This window comes from Podarcis muralis, chromosome 8 (genome assembly GCF_964188315.1).
Source record: "Podarcis muralis chromosome 8, rPodMur119.hap1.1, whole genome shotgun sequence".
NCBI lineage: Eukaryota > Metazoa > Chordata > Lepidosauria > Squamata > Lacertidae > Podarcis > Podarcis muralis.
This window is the reverse complement of record NC_135662.1, coordinates 31,978,573-31,997,450: the sequence shown is the minus strand read 5'-3', so window position 1 is coordinate 31,997,450 and position 18,878 is coordinate 31,978,573. Positions and strand designations below refer to the sequence as shown.

General features: G+C 41.8%; 1 protein-coding gene across 1 annotated transcript; it reads left to right on the top strand.

The window, feature by feature from the left end:
* Positions 1-710: 710 nt before the first annotated feature.
* PI15 (peptidase inhibitor 15) lies at positions 711-17,587 on the top strand. Its single transcript, XM_028736674.2, has 6 exons — positions 711-937; positions 1,457-1,794; positions 14,972-15,090; positions 15,868-16,000; positions 16,122-16,237; positions 17,311-17,587. The coding sequence occupies exons 2-6, from the start codon at positions 1,522-1,524 to the stop codon at positions 17,444-17,446; spliced, it is 777 nt and encodes a 258-aa protein (XP_028592507.1). The 5' UTR covers positions 711-937; positions 1,457-1,521; the 3' UTR covers positions 17,447-17,587.
* Positions 17,588-18,878: the final 1,291 nt, after the last annotated feature.

Genomic DNA, 18,878 nt, shown 5'->3' with positions numbered 1-18,878 from the left:
TGGCTCTGGGTGATTGGCTACCCTTCCTGCTGCTGTTGCATTCTTCACGGACCTAGTGTTATGCCCTCAGCTTTTGCTGTATAAGTGGCTGAAATGCTCCCTGCCTAAGTAATTCCAACTATATTCTGCTAAATGTGAACCAGATGTTTCCCTGACCCCCTTTTGCTCTCAAGTCAAGCTGCTTCTGTAGCTTTTCATAGGCAGGCATTCAGGTGACTGAACATCTTTCCCAAGTTATCAGTTTATTCATTCCGGCTTCACAATTGCCATGAAAATAAACCTATTAGCAGTGCTTCAGGTGTCGGCTTCACACAATACTGCCTGATCAACCAAACACTTCTCTGTTGCTTTAAGCTACTCATTGTACAAGCTATAATATCATTATATAAAGAAAACTAATGAAAAACAAAATATATGTGCAATTTATCAGATATATATTTATTAACACTAGGGATTAGAGAACCAAACTGGATGCCAACCGTGTGTGGGAAGGGGATGGTGGGGGCAGGAAAACTGTGGGAAAGGTTGAACATTTTGAAAGGGAAAAGGGTTGACTTTTGCCTCTTTGTAGTCAGGGGTAGGGGTGAGTGAAATAATAACCTAATATCCCACAGTAAAAAAACCTCAAAAAACCAGATGGTACCCAATCACTGTGTTTCCTGTGCAAAACTCCTCCCCTTTCATTTTTGGCTGTGCAAAAGACTCTTGGAAAGATTTGCCCTTCGTGGCTCGCACAGACTAACATATAAAAGCTGTTAGCAGCTCCTGTAGCCAGCCGCTAGAAAGCTTGCAAAGTTTCTCTCTCCCTCTCCCTCTCTTTCTCTTTGAGGGTTTGTAATAAGACACACACTTCTTTCCAAGGGTTCACACTAGAGCACAGACAAGAGCTGTTTAACTTGGAAGGACAATACACTAGGCTTTTTGGTTCTGCAAAGAGGTAAGCCATTGAGCTCTGTCAGTTTGCTTTGCATGCACTTTTTCATTAATGCACATCCTATTTTGCTGGACTCAGTTATTAGCCGTACGAGTGAGATACTGTGTTTCCATGTCTTCTCAGGTTTCTTGCCTATCGCTTTGCAGCTGAATATTTATTGCGGGTGTAGGGTGGGGGGGAATGAGTGCAAAAGCACATTCCTAATCACCAGGATGGATGGAGCTTTCATTGTCAGGCTATTAGATGCTCTATGCTGTAGTCAGATGGCCAGTAATAAATCCTGTTGTATGTTATAGGGCAATGTGTGTATATGGTTGCTAGGCAACTTGAGACAAAGCAAGGCATTATTTGACTCTCTCGAAACATTATAGTTTGAGTTACCTTATGTAGATGACCAAACAGCTGAAGAGCTAGGTAAAAATACTATAAATAAATAAACTCAAGGTTGGGGGGAACTCATCTGAAAGAGAAAGATATTCACATTGACCCCAGTCACATTATTTAACCATTTTCCCTTCACAGATCTTCTGCTTACCATAGTGAGTTGAAGTAAATCTTTGCTCCCCACCCCACCACCAAGGCCCAAAATGACAGTAATTTCTGCCATCAGTGGTACCCTCTTGATTTCCATTCTCTGTGAAACAAGTGCAATAGAGTCACACAACTCCACTGAGCTGTTCTTGTCAGCCAATAATTACACGGACGCTGGAGCGGCCTTGAACATTCCTCCGGATTCTGCAAGCCCTCCCAAAACCAGGAGGAAACGATATATTTCACAGAATGACATGATTGCCATTCTGGATTATCACAACCAAGTCAGAGGCAAAGTCTTCCCACCAGCATCTAACATGGAATATATGGTAAGTAGACGTTCATTTACTTCCCTACCCACTCCTGAACTTTAGAAAGTATAAAGCTGATGTTTCATGCTACTAAGGCAAAGTGGCGCCAAACCGGATGTTGTTGGACTACAACTCCCATCAGCCCCAGGCAGCATGGCCACTGTCCAGGAATGAAGGGAGTGGTAGTCCAACAATGACTGGATTGGCTACTCTTAATATTACACTATGTCATTTCTCCCCCTCTCCTTTCCCATCCTCTTTTAAATTAGATCAGTGGCTTTTGAAACCTCTCTAGAGCTTTGAATGAACAGAATAACCCAGGCCACTTATGACACAGAAATTTGGGATAGGGTATAATAGTGGCTGCCATGCCACTATTACAGGTCTGTCTTCAGTTGTGTATATTTTGAATGCCAGTAACCTCTTGCATTAATGCTGCATTGTTTGTATCACTGCAGGGTGCAATACACATCGATGGTGCTTTCTCTATGAAATACACAAAAACAATCAGAAACTTACTGGAGCAGGGGTGGCGGAGCTTTTCAATCTTCTTTGCAATGGTTTATCTGAATGTAGGGTTCCTACTATACCTAAAATAACAGAATGACCTCCAGATGTTGTTGAATTCCAGTAGTCATCATCTCTAACCAGTATGGCAAAATGGTCAGGGAATGAGGGAATTTGAAAGAGGATTTGGGGCGACTTGCTCATATTAATTTACAGCACTTCACCCATAGTTTAGTATCCATGCTTTAATGCTCCCACGCTTTTTAAGGGTTAAACATAACCCTAAAAACCATGGCAATATTAAAGCATGGATATTTTTTAACACTCCGGTTATCATGATATGTTTGAGTGACAATTGGTTTCTGCTTTTGAGAGAGAGAAAGCCAGGAATAGAAGGAAGTATGTTAACATTGCTATGGGACATATTAACATTGCAGACTTGAACTATGTGAACTGCCATTCCCTCTTTCCAGGAAATCATGGTGCTTGTGGTTCTGTGAGGGATATTACTGATCTGTAAAAGAGAATTCTCATCCTGTTCTGCAAACTACAGTCTCCAAGATTCTTTCTTTCTTTTTTTAAGGGAGAGAGGGAAAAGTCATGGCAGTTACCTAATGTGAAGCCAATAAAAGTTTGTAGTGGATTAGCTTAGGTTAAGTTCTCTTCCACTGTACCTAACAATGTAGGCTATTGTTCAGGAAGGCTCATGGTGCATTTAGTAAGGGCAACTGTGCCACAGCACGTTTGAGTTTTCTTCACCTTGGTTATCTCCTGATACAGGGACAGCCCTCCACATGTTTAAGATGACAACCCCATCAGCCCAAGCCAGCATAGCCAATGGTCAGGGATAATAGAGGCTGTAGTCTAATAACATCTGGAAGGTCACAAGTTTCCCATCTCTACCTTAAGCAGTGGTGTAGGAAGGGGGCGGGGGGCGGGCGGTCCGCCCTGGGTACCACTCTGGGAGGGGTGACAAGATGGCCGTCCATACACGTGCCGTCCGTATGGGCTGCCTCTCGGATGGCGGCTGTACGGGCTGCTGTGCATGTGCAGTTCATTCGGAATGCCACTCAAGTGGCAGCCCGTATGGCCACCACGCATGAGTGGCAGCCCATACGGACTGCGCATGTGCGGCATTCTGTACAGATTGTGCATGCGCGGGATGCCGCAGATGTGCAGTCCATATGGGCTGCGCCACCCCAGGTGCCGGAGAGGGTTCTTCTGCCACTGACCTTAAGGACTAATAATATAAACAGATATAATAGACCCAGGATGAAAACAGAGAGAGGGATAGAAGGGATCAGGGAAGAACAACTTTAAATTGGAATTCAGCACAAAACCGCCTAGAATGGACCATCCTCAGCTTATCTAGGAGTTGGGATATAGATCATAGATTTCCGCCACCTTCTCCTACCTCCTTGTCCCCCACAAAAGGCAGCTAATGTTGCATGGCCATTTTGAGGAGCACATGGCACCGTTTCCTTGTGGTTGAATCTCATACTGCAGCAGTAACATCTAAAATCTATTAATTGTATGGGATGGTGGATCACCTGGTACTTTACCGCTCCCATACAAGCTGCCCTGATGCCCCACATGACCCATCCAACCCACATGCTCACCAGATTTTTTTTAAAAAAGTGATTGTTTTCTTTAGCTTTGATATTAGAAGAGCATCAAATATGCAACAAAGTAAACAAGAATAGAATGACTTTCTTTGGCTGAAATCCCTCCTTCCTGCCTCATCACTAAAATAACCACCCCACTCCCAGAAAATATAAATTCGATATACAGTGTTGTACATCCAGGTCATTCATCTTCTTTCTACAGCATCTCAAGAGACATCAGGGGAAAATATGTAAAACACACAAACACATGAAAACGGGGATCAGAGAGAGCAGGAGATAATCCCAGTGACTGAGCAAACATACCAGTAGCCCAAGTGTTTAGTCAATGCATTCTAAGGATGGATTCCTGATCCTCTCCCCTCCCCCAGTGTTTGCAAAGCTTGCTGTCTTGTATAAGCAGTCTGTGTCTTGGAAGCCAATTTTACCATTTCCGCCATTCAGGTTTGGATTACCTTTGCTGTCGAAGCTTTTCATACCAGACATTTGGCAATAAGTGCAGCACGCTGGAACCAAGCTTGCTGAATGCCAGGAAATACCCATGTTCTTGGAATGCAGCCAATCATTAAATTTGTGGATTCTAAGGGACCAGAATACCTTGTGGTATTGACGAAAAAAATTTCAGGACCCAACAGAATCATCAGCTGAGTGAGATGGACCCAACCTTAACTGTATTCCCCACAATGTAAACTAGAAGAAAAATCTTGCTTAACAAGAGTTGGGGCGAACCAGTTGATATGCAAGGAAATGGTTGGTTGAATCGGTCTTGTAAATCTAGCAATTCCCATAGTTCTCTCTATGCATGAAACCCTTGCAAATATATAATTGCACAACCAGATTTAGAGCTCTGTTTGCACATTAAATATTTGCTCTTCCTCCCTTATTAAGTTATAATGTTGGGATGGGGGGGGGGGGGAATGTCAGACAATAACCCAGTGTTCAATGAAAGTGGGAAGGTGTTGAGAGGATGTGCAGTAGCCCTGCTCCTCTTTAGCTGCCACCATTGCAGGGAGTCCTGGCACGTGCTGTCTGTGTAGTAAAGTAAATGTAGAAATACCTTTCTCACTCACTCTGAATGCACAGGTGTAGGGGTGAGCTAGCTCTTGTGTCCCAGTGACCCATCTCTAGCATTCCTTGAACTTGTTGAGAGGTTGTATGGTAAAAGGTAAAGGTAAAGGACTCCTAGATGGTTAAGTCCAGTCAATTCGACTGTGGGCTATGGCACTCATCTCTGCTTTTAGGTCGAGGGAGCCAGCGTTTGTCTGCAGACAGCTTTCTGGGTCATGTGGTCAGCATGACTAAACCACTTCTAGCGCAATGGGACACATTGATGGAAGCCAGAGCACTCGGAAACTCTGTTAAGCTTCCCGCCACAGCGGTACCTATTTATCTATTCAAGTTGGCATGCTTTCAAACTGCTAGGTTAGCAGAAGCTGGGACAGAGCAACAGGGGTTCACCCCATCATGATCTAGCTCTCCAAAATTTCAGACGGAAGTCTTTCCCAGTTCCACCTGGAGATGCTGGGCCTTCTTCATGCATCTGTTCTGCTGCTGAGCTACAGCTCAGTGAAGCACTTCTGAGGGTACTTCCCTGTGTGTCCTCATTATTCCTACTTGATGCATAAAACTTGTAGCTGACAAGATTCTTATTTGATCTTAGAGGTGGTTATGAGGCATGGGGAAAGAGTTAACTTCCAAGATATGTTGCAGTCATGTTATTTAGGATTTTATAGTTTATGACCTGCATCTTAAGTTGTCCCTGGAATGCTTCAGGAAGCCAATGCACACTCTGGAGCACCTGCCAGTAATGTGATCCTGCCATTCTAGCCCCCTGGAGATGAATTACTATGTACTACAGCAGCTCTACATATAAAATTTCATTTCTTTGCAGCTTTCAGTGAATGCATTTTAATGTAACAAATAGGCTGGCTCAGCAGAAATTCTGTTACCTACTGAGTAAAGAATTCACATAGTTCTGAAAGGGCTATTGTTTTATTATACAAGAATAATGTTCATCTAAAAGTCACAGGAGCATCTTAGATGGCCACGTATTGCTAACAACATCAGCAATATTGACTTATTTTGAGTAGAAAATTCAGAGGAAGGAAGGAAGGGCATAATTCAAACTTAATTTTAATAGGTGAACCTTTTTAGGAATAATTAACATATATAATATCAATGGAGGTTGTTTTTGACTATCTATAATAAATAAGTAAAAAACAAAACAAAAAACCAAGCAAATCTTCCCTTCAGGACTAGGAGGTGGTGCTGCTGCAGTGTCAAGTTGTCTTACTCATGCTTCCCCATCTGAGTTTTGGAACTGTGCAGTGCCAAGAAAATCACTTCAAAAGCAACAGTACTTTTCACTGCAGAGTTCAGGAAATTAATCAAGATAAACTGTGGAAATGAAAAGGGGGGAACCCAGAACTATAACAATGGATATTTATTTAATCAATTTTGGAGAGAAAATCTAAGTTACTTGTTCTACTGCTACAATTTCTTTTCAGTCTCCAGTTTAAGATCCATAGGATTCAGCATCTCTATAGGAAACTATAGTTTCCTAACTACATTGCAACACTCATTATTTGAATCTTGTCCACTATTGTAGAGAGCTTCACTCTCTATCTTTCACATCATGGTGGTCAATAGTGGGGAAGAGGGAATTCACCATGTGATGGTCAAGTTTCATCTGGTGAAAGTTCTACTAAACAATAAGGGAAGGAGAGTGGCAAATGCATCACATAAAAATATAAGAAGAGCCTGCAGAATCAGGCCAATGGCCCATCTAGTCCAAGATTCTGTACTCACAGTGTCCAAGCAGATGCCTGTAAGAAATTGGCAAACAGGACTCAAGCATAAGAGCATTCATTTCTCCTGTGGCTTCCAGCAACTTAAGTACACAGAGGTCTTAAGAAGACACTAAAAATGGCAGACCAATTAAGGGAACAATAGCATGTCCCCAGTATGCAATTATTATTGGCAACCAGTACCATCACCTACAATAATTCTGCAGAGGAGTCTGCCCCTTTTGGGAGTTCTACCTTGCTGGACTCAATGCCCTCTTTGATGTACAGAACGACACCACCAGGTTTCCATTTTGCTCACTATATCAGTGCTATCCTCTAACTCTTTCTCCTAGGGAAAGAGTTCCATAAGCTTGGCACCACCAAAGAGAAGGAACCAACACATGCAATTATTAACCTAGCTCCCAAACACTTTAGTTGAAATGGCATATATTTTGTATCTCCAATCACACACTATCCTTCTTGGCATAAATTCTTACTGCACAATCCTACCTATGTCTAGAAGTATGCAATGGGATTTACTTCCAGGTAAGTGTGTCTAGAAAGTGCAGCCTGAATGAGCCTTTAATTTGATTATAAACTATCCATGTTTCACTGAAAGGTAGTCATTGCAAGTGACACTGGATCCCATAGCATATTTTGAAGCTCAAATAGCAAATGTCACATGCAGTAGTTAGGAACACATTGTTCGTGCCTACAAATGTGCTGCACTGAAAGGTCACAAAATGGGTTTGTATTCCAAGGCCACTGGAAAAGGACAAGCCTTCAGAAAACCACAATTGCATGTCTATGTCAGTTCAGTCTTAGGGACATAGGAAACTGCCTTGCATTAGACCAGACCAGACTGGATGCTCATCTAGCCCAATATTGTCCACAGTGACTAGCAGCTGGTCTATAGATCTCAGGCAGAGGTCTCTCACATCACCTAGTATCTGATTCTTTTCACAGGAGAACCTGAGACCTGGGCCCTGCTGCATACAGAGTATGTGCTTTACTGCTTGGGGCTCACCTACACTTCCGCTTGGGTCTGAGCAGTTCTCTGCTTGTCTCATGCTTTCTAGCCATGAGTCCAAGTGGTTTTGCCTTTGCCCCACTGCTTTCCCCTAGAAGACCCACTCTTTAGTGCTGAATCCATTGAAAACCCCATTGGCATTTGTTCCAATTGTGTGCTAAACTGTGGGTTTTCCCAAGGTGGGGGAGTGTGGTGGGGCAAATGGAAGTGTGGACAAGTCCTTAGATAAAAAAACCTTCCCAGCTCAAGTTATGATCTTGCATTCAGTTATGGTTGCATAAAAGACCCTCTGAATTGTTACGAACTAAAAATGCACACTAAATCACAGGCATCGGTTCACTCCACCGAATATCCTTAGAACCTTGCAATGTTGTTTTGTACACAACAGTAGGTGGCAAAGGGCTGGGAGCTGAATCTTGCCCTACCAACAAGTTCCTTTGATAGCAGATAAGTAGACTTGGGCACAAGGAGTCTTGTGACATGTTTGAATACTATACCAATTTACTGTTAGTCACTCAAAGCTACTCTAAGAAGTTGTGTTGCTGCAGAACCTGGTGGTTCTACTGCCTCATCTAACTTTCAGTAATGTGTACTGTAGTATATAGAGGACAAGATGTGATGTGGCACCAGAACTCAGAATTGTTCAGCAGCAAGGTCAGAGAGAGATGGGGAAATGGAGCTACAATTCATATAACATAGACATTGGCTCTGTGGACTTGCATTGCCAGCCAAATATGGAAGAGACTGCAATTTTGAATAATGTATGGAAATGTTAGGTCCAAAGGCATTGCTTAAGTAATGTCTGAAGAGCTTGCGTTCATCTACGAGCCAACTACTACCTAGGTAGCATATGCAAAGCACAAGTAGCAGGTGGTTTGGGCTCTACAGCACCCAGGAGAGCTCCCAAATGGCACTTACAGGAAGGCAGCTGTTGACCCGCTAGAGTGCAATGCTCTTTTGAGCCTTTATATTTAAGCAAGGCCTGAAAACTGTCAGAGTGCTGCTTCTCAGTTACAGAATTTCTAGGAACAACATGCTGGCCTGTGTTGACATTGAATGGTCTTGGACTGTGAACTATGCCCAGCTAATCAGATACACAATAGACAGTTCATAATATCAACCATGCAATAAAATTAATCCCACTGAAGATTAACCTCAGTAACCACCATACTATGTTGACTCAACCTTCAAACTACAGAGAAGGTGACCTTCCCATTTCCCCCCCATTAACAAAAACATATTTAATGAGTGAGGAAGCTCTTACATAAACAAAACTGCTGTCAATCATCCTGCAGTTATTTCGGATAGCTCGTAAGTTAATTATTGTGCTAATCAAAATGATGGGACAGAGGGAAAAGAAAAGAAAAGATGTGTGAGTGAAGAAGAGAAATACATTGCTCAGTCAAAGATTTCAAATATTTTCACTGCAGTGATGCCCACTGCCAAAGTTAAAAGTTACTGTTCAACTTAAAAAGAGGCTTATCTCTTCAGCAGAGGGAAACTGCTGTGTCTGGCAGAGGAAGTGGATTTCTTGAAGGGAAATCTCTTGTGCATTCATGCCTCTTCTTTAGATCCCAACCCAGGAACCAACTGGGTAAAATCCCTGTCTCAGAGCTGCTTTCAGTAGCTCATTTCTATATTTGAGATTTGAAAACACATGCAGGGCAGTAGCCAGGAACTAATTGAAAGCATACGTCTTCAAAGCTTTAGAATACCAGAGGCAAATATTATAAACGTGTCTAATAAAGATCCTGGGACTTTCTCTGCAGGCCACTGCTTTTTTACTGACATGTGACCATTCTGACATTATAAAGTCACAGCTCCTGCCTTTGGCTTTTGGTGGGATAAATCTTTGCTTACATTTCCAACATGCGAGAAAGGAAATGCAACATCAGAAGCAGCCGTCGGTGTGCAATGTCAGCCAAGAAACACTAACAAGGTCATAGTCATGTTCTTATCATTGCTTTGCCTTGATTTTGGCCAGACTGTCAAAGTGAATGTTTCCAAAACTGAACCTTGACTGGGATATATATGGATACATTAAGAGCACATAATGTCTTTAACATCACAAGATATGCATCTGTTTAAATGCATAGCTATGTTTTTGAAAATTGGCCAGGTCCCTATGAAGCTTTTAATGGCGTATTAAAATCTGAGAACGTGTAAAAAGCTGTAGATTTTTCAGCTGACTTCCCTTCCCAGTCCCCCCAAATGATATAATCCACATGGTGGCTTTTTTGCAGCAACCGGCTACAGACTGAACTAAAATTCTTATTGGAAATGTTTTTAAAAAATCAAGCCAGGAAATGTGTTAACAATGAAAGATCACAGAGCAGTTTTAACAAATAGACATTGGAAAGGATTTCCTTTTAGTACAAAGCGCTTCCTGAACTATTAAAAAAGAAAGAAAAAAGAAAGGAAGGAAGCAAGGAAGGAATGGCCTAGTTTGAATAGCTATGGCATGAGTGCTTCACTCCAGTTCTCCTGAAAGTGGTCTGATTGGAGGAATATGTACCATATGCAAATTTAATATTTGTGGAAAGTCTTTTAAAAGATCAGTCATCCCAAAATAAATGCAGCCAGATCCTTCGTAAAAGGCAAACATCAGAATTAGGTGTATATTAATGATTTAGTACAATTACTGTCTGACTATTCCCTCAGCTCTGAATGCAGAAAGATCCTATCAAATGAGATTCTATATTTGACATATCAAGGAGTTCAGGACTGTGCACCAAAACATATGGAATCTATTTCCCTTGACATCATTAATTCACTTCCATATCTGAAACAAAACAAAGGAATATTGCGGGTTTTGAGCTATTTAAGTTAACAACAGAATATTCAGTGATGTCACAGGATAAAAATTGCATCCAAATGATATAATTCCTAGAAAGCCTGGGAGACTAATAGTGGAATATAGAATTAGGATTTGCATGATGAGTTTGGCAAGCGCTAAAATCAATCTGTAAGACTTTGCAAGAGGTTTATTCTGCTGATGAAATAACAGAGGTTTTGTTTAATTCAACACAAGCAAGGGAAATTTTCAGAAGAACTCCATAGAGCATGGCAAATACAGTGCCTTGAATTTTGACAGGTAGAACATGAGAGGTTTCGATCCAGGTCTATGTGCCACCATGCACAGACCACTGCCTCTTGGTCTTCGTTCTCACTTTGTGAAATGGAAACAGCAGTAGTCAAGCACACAGGATTAGAAGAAAGCACTGTGCATGTTTTGATAATAAAAGTTAAGTATTTTAAATTAGGGGACAGGGCTTCCAGATCAGCTTCATCCCTAACTTGGTACTGTACAAATGCCACTGAATTTAGTTTGAAAAAGAAGCCTAAAGTTTGGGATAGTGAAATGTTCATATTTGACTTCCAATAATTCCATTATTTTGAATGGATAATGGAAAATATTTTTAAAGAAGCAACCTTTCACTGTTTCTATCTATCTGTTCACACACACACATACATGCGCGCGTGCATGCGCGCACACACACACACACACACACACACACACACACACACACAATGACCAGTGTTTAACAGCAGTCTGCAATAGTCTTGGAAATACACAATATACTTTCATATATGACATTGTTTCCCTCCTGTGCTTACCTGTGAGCCCCTATAGCTATTGGCTGAAGTGCTGTGATGTCCTACATGTTCTACATGTTGAAAGGAATGACTCCATTTTGGAAGGTTGGCAAATAGTTCAAGGTCTATTAAATATTATTTTGGGATTGGGAAACTATAGGCTGCATCCAACTAAGTTTTACTTGAAATTAATGGACCTGTGTTAGTCCTGTCTATTGATTTCAGGAGGTCTACTCTAGATACAACTCATTATTTATGGTATATTCAGCCAGATCTGTTGACGCACTCTTCCTACCAACAATAGGATGGAGTGTGAAATAGGACTAGAATTACATGTCTGAGAATAGTTTATTAAGGGGAGGGGATTTCTCACAAGTGTAGCAACCTCTTGCTGCATGCATACATTTTTGTAAGTCCAGAAGTGAGGTGGTATATGGGATTTTATCCCTGCTGCACATCAAGACAATTTATGCATGGCAACCTCAGTGGATGGATACCATTGACTTGAAATATTGAACCAAACCTTTGTTTATAGTTCTTTAATAGATTACATAGTTACTAATCTAAAACACACACACACAATTGCTCATAGAAAAGTGCCAATTGCTAGCTGATCACAGTATTAATTCATTTCTATTAGTATATGGACTTTCCAATAGATTACAAATGCAAGAATGATTTCTTTGCAAAGGGACAGCTCAGAATCCAGGTGATCTCATAGCTGAAATAAATACATAATGCCAGCCAAATCTGTCTGTATAAATTCCAATGAGCTCATGTGTTTTCATCACTTAGTATGCACTGAAAAGGAGAGGAGAGGCATTTTCCAGTCATGGGTAAAAAGCAGGCAGATAGAGAAGTGGTTTCCTCTATATTAAATACTTGGCCATATATGGTGATTGCTACATAGGTTGCATGTGTCCATTGAACTGCTTAAAGAAACAAAGGTCCATAATACAAATGGCCAAGAAAACATCTCTTTCTACCTGCATCACATAGCAGACTGTGGTTGGATGGTGGCGTTAGAGCCAACTTCAGCTGCAAAACATCTTGTACCCTATTTATTTTCCCAAAGCTGTGGCACAAATGCTTGTCCACTGTTCATGTCAAGAATCTTTGGATCCACCTACAAAAGCTGATACAACAATCTCTCTTTAGTGTCGCGAAATACTCTCCTTTAAAGTTGTCGCTGCCTGGATCTCCCAGTGTGTTCTTCTCTTCCTAAAAGCAGCTGTAGGGGAGGGGTTTTAGATCAGGTCATAATGTAAGTGGGGTGTGGTTAACCCCTTTCCTTGTGCTAACTCTGATGCAAAATCCCTCCTCTCTGAGCTGCTTAAGCAAGAAAGGTGTCCGTATTGTGCTCTATTCCCACCCACCCCTTCTGGAGTCAACAGCAATTTCAGAGAGTTGTTTTGCATCATGGAATCCATGCTGGAGAAAGAGTTAAAAAAATCCCTTCTGGCTTGCCACAGAGCCCAAATCTTCCTGCCATGATATATGGCATGTGGGAGATCTGATCACAGAACCCTTGCAACATGTGTAGTTTGACCCTAAGTTAAACACTATTCAAACACTATTCATTTAAAGCACTTTGATACTACTTTAAACAGTCATGGCTTCCCCCCAAGAATTCTGGGAGCTGTATTTTGTTAAAGGTACTGAGAGTTGTGAGCAGACCCCTACCCCCCTCACAAAGCTACAAGTCTCAGAATAGCTCTGCCAAATGGATCACTGTGCGGTGAAAACATTTCCCAAGCACCCTAGAAATGACTGCATATTTGGATCTGATTATTCATGTTATGTCAAGTGGGAAGGGCTTTCCAGAGATTACATCAGGTTTATTCACACCCAATATCGTCCATATACTTTTTTTAAACAGAGGGACATGATTTATGCATATGGACTCAAGTGCCTTGGAATTGGTTTCCTTGACTGAAATGAAAAACCTGTCTGTGTGTGCGCACGTGCATGTGTGTGTGTGAGAGACGGGATGTGCTCAGAATCCTCCGCGCCACCACGGGCAAACAACAACACATAGGATTGTAAGCTTGCCCAGCAAATAAAGGTGATGATTCCCCTTCAGATCTCTCCCCCTCAATGCACCAATGTTATGGATAAAGCTGGCAGGGGCAGAGATGCTGGGAGCAGGTGTACTGCACACAGCCCCATAGCTCCCTTCATATATTGAGTTTCCAGTACATTTCCGAGCACAATTCAAAGTGTTGGTGCTGACCTTTAAAGCCCTAAATGGCCTTGGTCTAGTATACCTCAAGGAGCGTCTCCACCCCCATCGTTCTGCCTGGACACTGAGGGTCTTCTGGTGGTTCCCTTGCTGAGAGAAGCCAAGTTACAGGGAACCAGGCAGAGGGCCTTCTCAGTAGTGGTGCCCGCCCTGTGGTACGCCCTCCCATCAGATGTCAAGGAAATAAGCAGCTATACTCTTTTTAAAAGACATCTGAAGGCAGCCCTGTTTAGGGAAGCTTTTAATGTTTAACAGACCATTGCATTTTAATATTTTGTTGGAAGCCGCCCAGAGTTCCTGGGGAAACGCAGTCAGATGGGTGGGGTATAAATAAATTATTATTATTATTATTATTATTATTATTATTATTATTATTATTATTACTGCATAGGCAAATGCCTGAAAAAGCTTATACATGCATAGAATTAAGCCTCAGGGGCCTGCCAGACCTCATTTTTATTGTGCATCATGATGATTTGTGCTCATGATGCTATTGAGGCAGTCTCTTGTGATCCCATGTCCAAGACTATCTGCACTTGGGTGGTCATACTGCTTCCAAGCATTGTACACCCTGTAACTTTCTGCTGAAGTCCTGTAACTTTTTTTTAATCACAAATGTTCAGGTTTGGGGTTTTTGACACACTTTTGTTGTGCCAGAGCACCTCCAGGTAGCAATAACATGGTAGCATGGGTGAAGCATAGAGGAACTAAAGCAGAATAATTTCATCACCAATGCACCAATGTTGTGTCAAGAGCATCTTGCAGAATACACCCACAATAAAGCACCCATTTAGAGGGGTCCTGAGTTAGCTGAGTCACCACCATCATGTTTGGTCGATCCATCAGGCTTGTGTAAGAAACATGGCAGAAGTGACCAATCTGATTTAGGGAAGAGGAAAAGTTCTGTCACACCCCATGCAGTTGCCTTCAACTCTCTCTATTTCATTCTCAGTGCTGTTTTTATAGAAAAAAGAGGTGCTGGAACTCCCCACGAATGCCTTCCTTGTTCTCTTCTACAGTGGTACCTCTAGTTAAGAACTTAATTCATTCCGGAGGTCTATTCTTAACCTGAAACCATTCTTAACATGAGGTAAAACTTTAGCTAATGGGGCCTCTTGCTGTTGCTGTGCCACCAGCACACGATTTCTGTTCTCATCCTGAGTAAAGTTCTTAACCCGAGGTACTACTTCTGGGTTAGCAGAGTATGGAAACTCGAAGTGTCTGTAACCCGAGGTGTTTGTAACCCAAGGTACCACTGTAATGGCAATGGAGCTCACTTGATAGGTGGGGAATTCCATTGAACTCTGGCTGAAAAAAGCCCTGCTCCCACTTAATACAATGCAGTTAATATTTTAGAACTCCCCACCCTGTTTCTGTGTTCAGTATTACTAAAGAATATGTATTTTTCCAGGTGTGGGATGAAAATCTAGCCAAGTCTGCTGAAGCATGGGCTGCCACCTGCATTTGGGACCATGGCCCTTCATACTTAATGAGATTCTTGGGACAAAATCTGTCGGTACGGACTGGAAGGTGGGCAGATGACTTGTAGCATATCTTCATTCAATGTATTTTGGCAACAGTTACCCTGATGTAGAAGATTCCTGAGAACATTGGCACAAAAGCAGCCCCTTTCACTTAGTTAATGAGCCAGCTTCACACATGCAATAGGATCCAGGCACAGAGCATTCCTTTCCAGTGAAGTAAACAGAGAAGCCTATTTGTGCAGGAGTACTCTGTGTACACTGGAGCACATGGATCAGCAATGGGGTCTGACACAACGCAGTGACTGTTGCTATTTTGGTAAAGAAAATTATTGCGATGTGGGTCCAAGAATACATGAGATACAAATTAGGCAAAGAGATCACTCTTTAGTTGTTGTAAATGTATGCAAATGTTCACATTTCATTTTTAAAAATACTGTTTTATTGTTCACCATTTGGAAACTTCTAAAATTCTAAAAGGACATATACACAAAAAATAAAATAATCACCTTCACAGCTCTGTCCATCCAGCAAAATCAGAAGCTATATAAATAACAGATTATGTATAAGTATCAGCAACACTCTAGCATCAAACAGAGCATGCATTTTCTTCAGCATGTCCCAGGGCTTATTCACAAAAATATAGGTCAGTTTTTCAAGACATCATGATCATGGAAATCGTAGTCACTCTGTAAGAGGCCAGAGCGTACCTGAGAACTTGATCACGTGGAGGAAATAACCACAGCCTAATATCTGTCTTATGCACATCAATAATGCTGAACATTCAGAAATGTCCCTATCTCTCTGTGACTTCAATCACACCTAGGTATCGATCTATTCTCCAGCTGGTGAAGCCATGGTACGATGAAGTGAAAGACTACGCATTTCCGTATCCTCAGGACTGTAATCCAAGGTGTCCGCTGAGATGCTATGGGCCCGTGTGCACACATTACACCCAGGTGATTTGAGTTCAGCTTTTCATACATCAATATCATGCTTCAGTTCAATGCTCGGCTCCCTACGCTATCTGTATTTCTCTCCACATTTGACTCTAACAAATGGACATTAATCTTTCTTCAGATGGTTTGGGCCACTTCCAATCGAATAGGCTGTGCAATCCACACATGCCACAACATGAATGTCTGGGGGTCAGTCTGGCGACGAGCTGTTTATTTGGTATGCAACTATGCCCCAAAGTAAGTAGCTCTCTTTTCTTTTCACCAGCTTTCATATTAGCATGCAGGCTATCTGACTGAGCTGACTCATCATCTTTTCAGTGGCGCAACAGAGCAAGAAGGGGCTGGAAGCGCAGATCTGGGGCTTTTTTTCCACAGTATGAGTGATGATGTCATCTGACAGAGGGCCAGGGTGGATCCTCCTTGCTCTGGACAGCAAATGAGGAGACAATGGCACTTTCACGTTTTTTTCTATCTACTCTCTTCTATCATTTGTGACAGATGAGAGTAGAGCAAGGGTGGGTAATCAGACTCTGAATACCATTAACCTCTGAGGGCACAGTCAATGGGCAGGGATGATGGGAACTGTAATACAGCAACATCTGGAAGGACATGGGTTTTCCAGCACTGGCAGCTTCTCTGCCACTTCTGGGTGGTAGGGACAGGCAGGGGTTCTTCTTCAAAGCCTGGCATTCTTGGTTAGGTGGCCAGGCTTTGTCCATATGCTTCCAACCCTCCATTCTCAGCCACGGGGGCTAGAAACTTGAATAACATGAATATCACATCTGGTTGTGATACTATTCAGTATCAAGTACCAAACTCTGTGATTTTCTTTTCCTTCACCGAATCACACAATAGACTTAGCCCTACATACAACATCATCATCATCAACAACAACACTTTTTTACAGTCGTAGACCAGCGTAAGGAGGGAGGGGTACAATCATTTAAAAAACAACAACACATTTCTTTTATTAAAAAAAAACTAAAAGGAGGTAAAATAGAATATATATATATATAAGTCCATAAGAATCCGAATGAGGCGAAGAAGGTCTAAAACAAGGGTTAGGAACATCAGACAAGAGTGAAAGAGTGCAAAAGGCTAGTATATATAAGACCACAGCCAACAGTCTACAGAGCACTCCAATACGAGTACTCATTATATCTAGTTTGTGGCACAGATCATCTGAGCGCTGCTGTGCAGAATCTTTAGCCCTACATAACAGATAGAAAACTAAACCTAATTGATCTGTTGGAGAGCTACTTCAAACAGTGATTCTATGTGCTAATCACATTATTACTTTTATTCCTCAGGGGGAACTGGATTGGAGAAGCGCCATATAAAGTAGGGGTGCCGTGTTCTGCTTGCCCTCCCAGTTATGGAGGATCCTGCACTGACAATCTTTGCTTTCCAGGAGTAACATCAAACTACTTATATTGGTTTAAGTAAAATAGTGCAGCATCCCAATAACTATTCTGGTCAAATGAGACTGTAACAAAATATTGTATATTGAACTTTGCACATATTGTATGTAAATAATTTTAATAATATTAATAATAAAAAATGTACTTTGTGAAGTAGTTTGAATAATTAGATTTCTGGATGTGGCAAAAATCCTCTGCTTAATTGACAGAGTCACCCTTCCAGATCACTGATAGGCAGAGAGGGATATCATATATTTACAAAGAGAAAGAAAAGGAAGCTATAGAAATGGCAAGTAATGGAGTGATCCACAAACTGGAGTACTTGGATTTAAGGTAATTAAATTCTGCTTCCTTAAAAGTCATTGGGAATATATTTTCTTATCTTCAAAAACTCCACCATTACAGGGTTGTAGTGATATGCAATGTTCTGAGTTTTACAAATGCCTTCTAGCCAAACTGGCAAAATAGAAGATATGTACAAATCAAGCAATTTAAGGAACGCAAATTAACTCTGTAATAGAACAAAATCACCTATGAATTATTCTTTTGTGTGTCTGTTATTCTTTAGAATGAGAAAAGCAAGTGCATTTTGGTAAAATAATAATCATAATGTTTGTAAAAAAAGGGGGGGGGGAGGCTTTCAGATGATTTTGTGAGGAAAAATTTACTTAAACCTTAGCAGTGTATGTTTTGTAAAGGGTTCTTGTTCCAGAATCTAAGCAGTATTGAGCAAATGTTCTAGTTTATTTCTTTTCTTCAAAGCATGCGCGTTACTGCAATTGTGGCCTGGTGCTATGGACTGATTTTATCTGTGAGAGCACAAATAATGGAAAACGTTGCTGCAGCAAGTAACATCCTAGCCATGTCCAAAGAGGCAGAACTTTCTGGCTATGCCCTTCTTGACATACCTTTTCTGACCAGATGCTCATACCTGAAGCCATAAAAGTTTCTTTGGGCACTGCAGGGTGGTCTCCTTACTCCCTTGGATTGGTACTCCCTGTTGAGAGAGCAGACCTGATAGCTGCTGTTGTGCTGATGCAGGTCCCAGGACCACATCAAGATGTTCAGTAACATTAGATGGAGCTGTTAGGCTCCTTCATTCGTGGTAGAAAATTTGCTGCATTTGCCTTGTTCAGATTTGCTGTTCCCTGGGACCTATTTGCTGTTCCCTATGACCAATTGGGACATGGGTGGCACTGTGCGTTAAACCACAGAGCCTAGGACTTGCTGATCAGAAGGTTGGCGGTTCGAATCCCCGCTACGGGGTGAGCTCCCGTTGCTCGGTCCCTGCTCCTACCAACCTAGCAGTTTGAAAGCACATCAAAGTGCAAGTAGATAAATAGGTAGCACTCCGGCGGGAAGGTAAACGGCGTTTCCGTGCACTGTTCTGGTTCGCCAGAAGCGGCTTAGTCATGCTGGCCACATGACCCGGAAGCTGTACGCTGGCTCCCTCGGCC